The following is a 10903-nucleotide window of genomic DNA, read 5'->3' on the forward strand; positions in this document are numbered from 1 at the left end:
AAAGGATGCAGAACGTGTCAAGTCCGGACACTCCTACATGATCGGTCCGCAGCCGACCAGTTGGCTGCGTCAGCCTCTGCAGAGCGTAAGTTCGTCTGCTTCATTTGCCGGGGGTTGTGGTGACGTCAGAACACCGAGCTCTGATTGGCTCGGATAAACGAATAGCGGGTAACCCTCAAATCGAGCTGCCTTGAGGTTTACCGACGATTCTTTAACTTTACCGACGATTCTGAAAGCAGCAGACAAACCTAAGCTTTCAGCGACTATGTTAAACGAAACAAAAATTTAAATGTAAATGTTTCATCACCCGAACCAACGAAGGACGTTCAGCACGCCGCAGCGACAGGATTCGGGGTTAATTTCGACCCCCTGGAGAAGCCTGGAACGCGTCTCCGATAGAGCGCTTTAGTCTCCGACTGGCGCGTTTACCGAATCCTCAAAGGCGGATTCGGCGAACGCCGGGGATGAGATTCACGCACTGTTTCTTCGATAGGACGTTTTCATTGATGTCATTAGCCGTCAAGTGCGTCCTTGCAGTAGATGACGAATTTCCGCCGCCGAAATGTGGCTCGTAGTCGGGGCGGTATTCATGTGAGCGTCTGAGGTCAAGGTCTGGTGGATCGGGTCATCGAAGTGGGGCAGCTCTGTCCCGAATGGTCGCTTTTTAAGCGGCAAGGTTTTGCCCGATAAGAGCCCCCCTCCCCCGTAGGGTCCAGAGAATAGCATGAAGTTTCAAGCTCACAGGAAGAGCGGCAGGAGATGGTGCTGGCTATTCCAACCGTCGTCGTCCGAGAGTGGAGTGGGTAAACTTTATTTTAGCCTGCAGTAAAACGCGCGCTTGCGCGCGCGCTCCGGACGGGGCCTACATCGTCTTCTGGGCGCTGGGTCCCTGCCGGGCCAGCGCCCCGATGACCTGCTGGACGGCCCAGAGTTGTTGTTCTTGATTATCGCTCCCTGCGGCTGCTTCAAGTCGCAGCGGGATGCTCCCAGACTTTGATTCTTCCGGGTACTTGATACAATCCCACAGCATATGTGCGAAGCCGGCCGTCTCCCTTCGGCAGACTCTGCACTTGTCTGTCGGGTGCGCCTCGGGATACATTCTATGCATCAGCAACGGGCTGGGGAGTGAGCCCGTCTGCAGCTGTCTAAATAAAACGGCTTGTTCTCGACTGAGCCCCGAGCAAGGTGGTGGGAGAGTTCTGCGAGCTAGGCAGAAAGCCTTGGTTATCTCGTTGTAGTCGGTCATTCGGTCCTTGGTGCTGAACCACAGCGGCCAGTCGGTCGAGGCGCGGTCCGTTAGCACCTCGGCATGTGCTGTCTCGTTGTGGTTGGCGTTTCGATCCGACGCCTCGCCCGCGTGCGCGGGGAACCATTTGATTCTCACTTGTTTGCTGCCGCCGTCGTTCTTGGTTGACTGCAGTATGCGCACCGCTTCCTTCGATATCATGCTTTTGGCATAATTCCTCACCGCCTGCCTCGAGTCACACAGCACCGTGTGGCAGTCGCGGTCGGCGATGGCCAGGGCGATGGCTACCTCCTCCGCTTGTTCTGCCTTGGTGCATCTCGTGCTGGCGGTCGTGCGAACGGTGCCGGTCGCGTCGACGACAACTGTCGTGAAACCGTGTAGCTTGGCGTATTCAGCCGCGTCCACGTAGCGTGCGTGTCCGTCGGCCGCGTGCTGATCTATCAGGGCCCTGGCTCTCGCCGCTCTCCTCCCTTTGTTATACTCCGGGTGCATGTTCCTCGGTATAGAGTCCACTCTGATGTTGTTCCTGATCTCATCGGGGATGGGGAGCTGCGTCCGCTCCCTGCCTTGGTAGCCAACTCCCAGGTTGTCCAGGATTTTCCGGCCGGCCTTGGTCGTAGATAGTCTTTCGAGTTGAGCGTTGCGTTGGGCTTCCGCTATCTCCTCTAGCGTATTGTGCACCCCCAGCTGCAGGAGGCGGTTGGTGCTCGTTGTTTCGAACAGTCCCATTGCCGTCTTGAAGGCCCTACGGATGAGTATATTTATCTTGTTTCTCTCGCTCTTCTTCCACTTGTGGTAGGCCGCCACGTACGCTACGTGGCATATGACAAACGAGTGGATGAGTCTGATCAGGCTCTCTTCCCTCATTCCACTTTTCTTGGTCGTGACTCGCTTGAGTAGTCTCGTGGCGTTTGCCGCTTTCGCTATGAGCCGGGTGACAGTGTCACCGTTTCTGCCGTGCGTCTCGATCGTCATTCCTAAGATTCTGATCTTGGTGACTCTTGGGATCTCGTTTCCTTCTCTGCTCTTCACTTTGATTGCCTCGTAGTTTCTCGGGCTGCTCTTGGGTTTGCGGTGCTTGACGGGCGGGTATACAAGGAGCTCCGACTTGCTCGGCGAGCACCTGAGCCCCGTTCCGTCAAGGTGGTCTTCGATCGCGTCGACAGCCGCCTGTAGAGTGGATTCGATGTGGGCATCGCTGCCCCCTTCCACCCACAGCGTTATGTCGTCCGCGTATATCGTGTGTCGAACTTCCTTGATGTTTCCGAGCCTTTCGGCCACTCCTATCATCACCAGGTTGAAAAGCATCGGCGAGATGACTGATCCTTGAGGTGTGCCTGTGCTTCCCAGCTTCTTCTCTTGCGCTTGGAGATCCCCCGCTCTGAGCTCGGCAGTTCTGTCCGTGAGAAAATCTTTGATGTATTTGTATGATCTCTCTCCCATGTTGAGTTTCGAGACTTGGCATAGGATCGCCGAGTGCTTCACCTTGTCGAAGGCGCTCTGCAGATCGAGTCCCAATATCGCTTTGTTGTCGCTGGTGTTGCCGTCGATGATCTGGTGCTTGAGTTGAATCATTGCGTCTTGGGTACTGAGGTGCTGCCTGAAGCCGATGATCGTTTCCGGGTAGAGGTCCTCTTTCTCGAGGTATTCCTGCCACCTCTTGAGCAGGACGTGCTCCAGCACCTTGCCCATGCAAGACGTGAGCGATATGGGTCGGAGGTTGTCGGTGTCTGGTGGCTTGCCCGGCTTGGGGATCAGGATAGTCTTGGCCTTCTTCCACTGCGTCGGCAGCGTTCCCGTTTTCCAGCATTTGTTGTAGTAGCTCGTGAGACTTTCGATGGATTTGTCGTCGAGGTTCTTGAGTGCTTTGTTGGTGATGCGGTCCGGTCCGGCCGCCGACTTGCTGTTGAGGTCTTGCAGCGCCGTGCGAACCTCCTCTACGTCTATGTCTCTGTCAAGACGCTCGTTGCGTAGCCCCCCGTACGGCCCGTGGCACTCCGTTGGAGTAGTCGGCAGGTATCTGTCGCTGATGCGCTTCGTCACATGCTCGGCTCCGTGTTTAGTGACCTCTCGATGGATGAGTTTCGCCAGTCGGTCTCTTTGGTGTGACTTAGTCTTAGTTTTGTCGAGCAGATGCCTAAGCAAGTTCCACGTTTTCCCGTTATGCATCTGTCCGTCGGCGGCGTTGCATATCTCGTCCCATTGTTGGGCGCATAGCGTGCGACAGTATTCCTCGATTGTCCTGTTAAGTTCTGCGACTTTTTTCCGTAGCCTACGATTGAGGCGTAGCTTTTTCCATCTGTTGAGTATGGACTGCTTGGCCTCGATGAGGTGTGCCAGTCGGCTGTCCATTGTGTTCGTTTCGAGGTCTGTTTCTATGTTCTTGGTTGAGTTTTGAACGTCTTGAATGATCTTGTTGGTCCATGTTTCGATGTCATCAATTTCGGTCTCTTCTTCCGCCTCCTGATTTCTGTTATCTCTGAATGCGGTCCAATCGATCCACGTATGTTTCCTGACATTAGCACTGCTCTGCTCCGGTATGACGATTTCCACTATCATGTGGTCGCTGCCGAGGTCCATCCCCGTGTTCCTCCACGTGATCGTGATCGGTTCATTGTTCTTGACGAACGTGAGGTCAGGGGTGGTATCTCGGGACACGGAGTTGCCCATTCTCGTTGGGAGAGCCGGGTCGGTTATGAGTGTGTAGTCGAGCTCCGCCGCATCGTGGGATAGGTTTCTGCCTTTCGCATTACTCTTGACGTAGCCCCACGCCGGATCCATAGCATTAAAGTCGCCGCACGCGACCAGCGTGCTCTGGCCGGCCGTCGTGCTTGCCTTGTGAAGAATGGCTTTGAACCTCTGCAGTCTCTGCGATGGGTTACTGTAGATATTCAAAATGAAGATGCTGTTTTTTCTTTGCTTGGTCGGTATGAGTTCGGTGAGCGTGTGTTCGATCCTGACGTTGCTTAGTCGATGTTCGACGAAGGTGAGACCCTTCCTGACCAGGGTGCACAGACCTCTGCCGTCGGACGGGCCCGCGTGCACCCTGTAGCCGGGGAGGGACGGCTTTTCCGTTAGCGTTTCTTGGAGTAGGAGCACGTCGGGCTTGCGCGCAGCGTGCTCAATGTGTTGCTGGACAACTGCCCTTTTCTTGACTAAGCCGCGGCAGTTCCACTGCCACATCGTTATGCCTGTGGAGCTGGAGGCCATGATGGTCCTATTCGAAGTTCTCCGGGTTGCTGCGCTTGGTTGACTTGCTGCTGTAGGGGCCCGAACGTTGGGTTGCTTAGGGTTAGTTGCAAGCTCCTTTCCAGGTTATTGAGTCTGTTGACGTTCTCCGTTTGGAAGGCTTGGATGGCTTCCTTCATCGATTTGATCATATCCTCGAGGCTGCTGAGTTTCGCCTCGACATTGTTGTTGCTGCTGCCGGAGCTGCTGCTGCCGGAGCTGCAGCTGCTTACGTTTTTCGTGGTCTTACGCAATTCGAAGGCCCTTTTCTTCGGTGCCGGTGCTTTATCTCCGTCTGTCGTAGCTTCTTCGACCTTGTTGTTGTCGCTCGGGCAGGATCTTGGCTGTTCGATGGTGCATAAGACGTTGCGAATCTCCGCTATTTCCTTGGTGAGGTTGTTGATGGTGGCTCGCAGGGACGCGTTCTCCTGTTTCAGGGCCTCGTTGATTTCTCGTTCCTTGGTTGAAGCTTTGTCTTCTTTCTTGGCATTGTCGTTCGAATTGGTCTTCTTGATACCTCGTGCGGCGTCGGCCCAACTGACTCTCTCGCGCGACTTTGATCTTTGGCTTTTTGTTTGTCGCGCGTCTCTGCTCTGGCTCCTGCTGCTGCTATTTCTCGACGGCGCGCGGTTTCTCGATGGCGTCCTTGACTTGCGGGCAGCTGGCTCGTCGAGTAGCGGGAAGTTGCTCTCCGACGGCAGCCAGTCGCTGACGTTTTGCTTTCGGCGCTCCCACTGCCGCTTGCGGACGACGTAGGGAACCTTGTATTTGGCTTTACCTTCTCTATCGGCGGTCAAGTGAGCGCCTCCGCAAAGTTTGCATTTGGGCGTACATTTGTGGTCTTCCTTTGGGTTTGTTTGGCCGCAGCCCCTGCAGATGCGGTTGGTTGGAGTTGGGCACACGTCCTTGCGATGCCCGACCCGGCCACACTGGTGGCAGACGTCTATTTGCTTTCTATACAGGTTGCACGGTATGAGCGTGACACCGTATCGGACAAAGTTCGGTACCTTGGGTCCTCCGAAGGCTACAATGATCGTGGTCGTGTTGCCGATTCTTTTGGCTCCTACGGCGAGTGGGTTTCTGTCGTTTACAATGTTGCTGTCGAGTTCTTCGGCACTCGCGTTGACAGGGATGCCGCGGATGATGCCCTTCACGGTGTCGTGCGGCGCCGTGCGGTACGCGCTGACTTCGAAGGTCTTGTCTTGAATGGATATCGTTTGAATTCTCGCGTAGCGGACGGCGTTTTCCTCCTTAGGCGTGCTGACTACCATGATGTTTTGTAGCGCGTTTGGGCAAATGGTGTCTGATGCGTTCTCTTCAGTCGTAATCTTGGCCGCGGCGAGAATGGCCGTGGCGACGGTCGTGGTGCCAATCTTGGTAATGTCCAATCCCCCACGGGGTCTGATGACGATCTTGTTTTCCTCCAGCGGCATGGCTGGCATTCTCGCTGCCTTGATGGCCGAGGCTCTAACGTTCTTGTTACCCTTCGCATTCTTGCTTACTTGGTTGTCGGTGCCGGCGAGCTTCGCGACAAGGTCTCGTTGACGTAGTCTGGACATGCGTTCCCCCACTTGCGTCCATCCAGTGCCGCTGTGGAATTCCTCTGGTGAAAGATCTTCGCCTTGAACTTGCACGCACATTTGGGAGTCGAAGATCGTTGCCCGAGCGGACGTCCCCTCCATCTCGGGGCTTAGTGGCCGCCGCCGAAACGGCGAGCCGCGGCAGGAGCGACAGCGACTAGGCCTATCGCTCGTGGAGCACACCTAGGCCTAGCGGCCCCGCGCACGACGGTGGTGGAAAATGTCTGTTATTTCGGCAAAAAAGGCGTACCTTTGGGAACTTTGTTATCCGTTGGCGTCTCTCGACTTCACAAACTCACTGGGATACACAAGACCTTGAATCGCGCAAATTAATACTGCGAAATTAACCATAAATGACGGAGCCGATAGGAACTAGTCCGTTCGCTTCGGCGTCCTCTTCTTCCTCTTCGGCGTCCTCTTCTTCCTCCCGAGAAAATAATCAAGATCCTGCAGATGAACAAACCGTACTTGATCGAATGAAACAAACTCTACGAAGCCGCCGAAAATGTATCTGAAAGCCGGAGTTATGCTGCCGGATGTCGCGATCCCGGTGGTCGGTCGTAAAAGTTCCGGTAAAAAGCACGAGCAAACCGGAGCGTCGCTATTGTCACGGCGTCCCAACTCCTGGCTGCCATAGCTTCAGTGGCCTGTTAAGCCGGAGAGTGACCTGCAGCAGAACAGGCGTCTGCCACATCTACCACCGTTGCTGTGACAGCGCCAGGATGGCCACCGGCGACAGCATGACATTTCTATGACGTCATCAAGCGGAACAAAAGGGATAACTTTTTTCAGACGCGGTAAACGTTACCAGTCGAAGACGCATTCCAGGCAACATACCTGTACGGCATACACTATCCGGGGTCCTCATTACACGTTGCGGACTAAAAGAGAAAAGCGATCCGCCTTTCTAGAGCAGGATATCAAGCCTACACGTCCCACTCACGCTAATTTCCGAGTGCATCTCGTCGTTTTCTTTGCGTGCACGACGCCATTCGATTCCCCTTTCGGTGTTTTCCAGAGCAGGAGTTTCCGAAACACGCCACTGCCGGGTTGCGGCTGTCGATGCCTCCTTTTGTTGTGCTGTTCTGGCCGCCGGTCTGACTTCTTCGCGGAAGGGTTTTCGCCACTCGAATCTTCGAAGCGTGACTTGAATTTTTTTCTCGAGACTAGACTGCAGGTATAGCGGGATGCTCTTTTTTATTTTATTTTCTGTCTCTTTGTTTTCCTTTTTTCGTTTTCTGTAAGGAACGCCTGTTTCGTCGTCGCCGTTTTTGTCAATTAGCTTTGGCTCAGCTTGCTGTCAGAGATGAATTGCGGGCGTTAGGCGATGGCACGAGAACCTGGTACGGTGATACGGTGATAAAATACGGTGATAAAAAAATAGTGTAATGAAACGAAATCTCACATGTTCATCTTCGCGCTACCCATGTCACGGGCTACGCGGGCCTGGGATGTGCTGTATTTATTTGCTGTTTCGGTAGAATCTATCTAAGCAATATTCTCTTTACGATTGTCTAGCTTGATAAGCAATCTTATGGGATCCCTTTATTTAGGAAGGGATTTTAATTTTTAACTCGCTTGTCTTTACTTGATATTTTGTTTAATGAACCGCTTTTAATGATTTGTCACCTTTTCGTGTTTCACAAACGAATTTTTTTCATCAGTAATAAGCTGCACCTGCCGTAATGCTTCGGCGCTGCAGAATGTTTTTTTGCAAATAAATTACTTATTAACGTACCCGTATCTATAAAAGAAGGTACATTTGACATTTAAACCTCTTTAATCACCAATACAGAGCTTAAACAAACAAACAAAAAAACGCTTCGTGTAAATTGAACAAATATTACACTAAAGGTTTTTTTGTTTTTTGTTTTTTCAGAGGTAACACGCATCAAGATCGTTCCTTTTTCTGCCCTGTAGGCTTTCCGTATTTTCCTAATGCTATTCATTTTTTTTTCTATAAGCACCGCATTAATATTGTTCACATGTGTACAGTACTTCTTATATTACGCGGCCAGTTATGCATTTTAGCTGAAGATATATTCACCAAAGCCGAGGTGGTGCGAGAAAATTCGATTATTATCCCAGCGCCTACCTATCTAACAGTACGCCAGGAAGATGACATTTCACTCACCATATCCAAGTAATCGACATCGTTGCGAAATTTGTCCAGGTTAAAAAAAAAAAAACTAGAGCTTTTCTTTTTGTTTTATGGGCTTCGCAGTTCGGTCGAAGGAAATAGAAAAGGACTCGCTAAACTGTCCTATTTCCAATCATCGGGACTTTCTTTGTTTTTTGTTTTTTTATATATATATTTTTGGTGTTGGTTCATGGCCATCGTCGCTCATATTACAATTACACGTGGGACGCCCGTCATTTCCCTAATATTTGATCCGGTTCCAGATGACGAACCAAATAAAAATGTGGCCTCATTTTATTTTACTTTTCGTTTCTTGTATTGTAAAAGAGGTGTGTGTGTGTGTGTGTGTGTGTGTGTTTTTTACCGACATTCTGCTGCCCGGCGCTTGGAGTCAGTGCGTAAAGCTGATGGCTTTTTAACGACTTGAGGAAACCAATTTCCGCTGCTCTGGTGCGTATTTTCGCTGCAGTACCATCTCCGGGCTTTAGACTTCCGGTGTCGGAAGCGTGGTATGAAACGCCAGTTTGACCTGACACACGCTTTTCTTCTTTTTTTTTTTCGGTGTATTTGTTTGCAGTACTCCTATCTCGCGCTAGTCTTTACCTAGGAAAATGCAGGTAGAACGTGTGTTTTTTTGTTTTTTGTTTTTTTATATGAGTTGGGTTTGTTCACGGGCTCGCCAGGCAAGTTGATGCAAGATAGTAATAGAGACGTCCTTCGACTGACACCTAAGCAGTACCAAGCAGGAAGAAGTCTGAAGCTGCGCGAGAGTCTAGTCGTATATTAAAGAGCGCAGGCTGTTTTTATGGCGCAGGTTTTGGTGAGTGCGTCTGCCCGATAAACATGCGAAAGAAGTCGGGGGCCGTGCCTGTTCAAGTTTGACAAGGTGCGGTGTTTAGTTGAGACCCACTTGGCATTTGCACGTAACAGTGCGCCTACAGAATGCGGATAATTGACGCGTAATATCAAAAGAAATCTTATCACAATCGGGATCCTCACCTGGAAATACACTGTTTATAATCAGAAAGAAAAGCGCTAAAAATGCTCAGCAAAGTAATCACCACGTCAAATAATCGAAGCCCGAGCATTTTCATTTTGACGTCATGACAGGCAGACCGATCACAGACGCAGATTGAATACGAGTGCAGCGTCATCGGTCGGCTCAACCTCGCGTCCAATGAACGGGTCGAAGGACCCTCGGCGTCGGGCTCGGGTCCAATTGCAGAACTCGTGCCATCCGATTGTGGCGACGTCACGCGGAGGAAGATGTGGCCATTACATATACTTTGGTTTTTTTAGGTGGCGTTGAATTACGTGTGAGTGCTACGTTCAAAACGAGGTTATTGTTTTAAAATAATGTAATCTTAAACATACAAAAAAAACCTAGTCCGCAAAAATACCTGGCACGTCATCCTTTATTTTCAGTTTTATACAAAAAAAAAAAAAAACAGTAAACCAAAGTTTGTAGTTTTTTATTTGAGCTTCTAGGCGATAGAAAATAATTAACATATATACGTCCCCTCACAATTTAAAATGAAAACAAGCAAAACGAGCAAACTATTGCCAACGGAAAGCGGCGCAAGTAATGTTTACGCGACGAACTTATTTACCGGTCCAAATAAACAGCCAATGCATTGTACCTTCTCATTACCTTTAGAGGGAACGAGCCATCACGAGTTTTCCCTGCTTTCCTCTTGGTATTGAAGGATTGCCGTCAAAACTTCTCAAGTGAGTAGTTTTGACGACGAATGTGAAAAAGCACCGGCTTTGTGTTCGCACTAATAGTGTCGCGCGGTGTTTATACGTCCATCAGCCTGCTCGCCTGTGCAGTCCAAACCGTTTCTTCCCTTCATCTTCGAGTCTTCGGACGCATTATTTTGTTTGGTTTCGGCGCAAATTTTCAAGAGAAACCAAATTTACAATACAAGTTTGCGAAGAGTTTGGCAAACTTAACAATGGCACCGACTACTTCATCACTTCAGGGTGAAACGCAAGACAAAAATTATGGTAGTATGAAAGGGATGTAAAAATTAGGAAAACCAAAGCAAGGTGAAACAAAAAGAAGCATCTCATTTGTAACACGGTCGCACCAGCACACATATAGAACGGATGGGTACATAGAGCATCACAAACCCGCAAGTCTCACCAGAAAACGATAGGCCAATGCCACACACGCACCGTTTTCGACTAGGGCCTACCACAGCCGACACTCCGAGCTGAAGAAAGCAGGCAGCGCCCGAAGTGCGTCATCGCCGCACTGATTGTTTTGTTTTATGTTTCTGTCATCGGTTAAGCCAGTCACGCAAGAAAATAGGCCCAAGATCACGGCGCAATTAACGCTCTGCGTGATAGGTTTAACCGACAATGACAAAGACACAAATTCTACGAGCGTCATGATGAAGCACTTTTGCCGCTGCTTGATTGGCTACATCGGGTTGTATACCATCTACCGCTCTCGGAATTAGTGGCGAACGGACTGTAAAACAAGAGGAGGAATGTGTAACGATGGTGGCATGTGCCGCCGTCGCTGTACCTACGAGGTCCCATTGGTAATAGACCCTTTTCAAAAGTCAGAGTCCTCTTGTGGCAGTCCGAAAAGCTCCAATATTGCCGCTCTAATGGCGGTGATTGGAGATCATGCGCGGCTAAATCAAGCACCATCGATTTCGTGCATCGAAGGCGACGTGAAACGACCGACATCTTTTCCTT

At 50.7% G+C, this 10903-nt stretch overlaps 2 protein-coding genes across 2 annotated transcripts; both read right to left on the reverse strand.

Annotated features, from left to right (window-relative positions):
* Positions 1-802: 802 nt before the first annotated feature.
* Positions 803-2719, reverse strand: LOC121833257. The gene has a single exon (XM_042286399.1). It carries the CDS (start codon positions 2687-2689, stop codon positions 863-865), a length of 1827 nt encoding a protein of 608 aa, XP_042142333.1. The 5' UTR covers positions 2690-2719; the 3' UTR covers positions 803-862.
* A 1712-nt stretch (positions 2720-4431) lies between these two features.
* On the reverse strand, positions 4432-6450 carry LOC120848739. The gene has a single exon (XM_042286471.1). The coding sequence runs from the start codon at positions 6154-6156 to the stop codon at positions 4432-4434; it is 1725 nt and encodes a 574-aa protein (XP_042142405.1). The 5' UTR covers positions 6157-6450.
* Positions 6451-10903: the final 4453 nt, after the last annotated feature.

The sequence above is a fragment of the Ixodes scapularis genome, unplaced genomic scaffold (genome assembly GCF_016920785.2).
Source record: "Ixodes scapularis isolate PalLabHiFi unplaced genomic scaffold, ASM1692078v2 PGA_scaffold7__128_contigs__length_106722199, whole genome shotgun sequence".
Taxonomy (NCBI): domain Eukaryota; kingdom Metazoa; phylum Arthropoda; class Arachnida; order Ixodida; family Ixodidae; genus Ixodes; species Ixodes scapularis.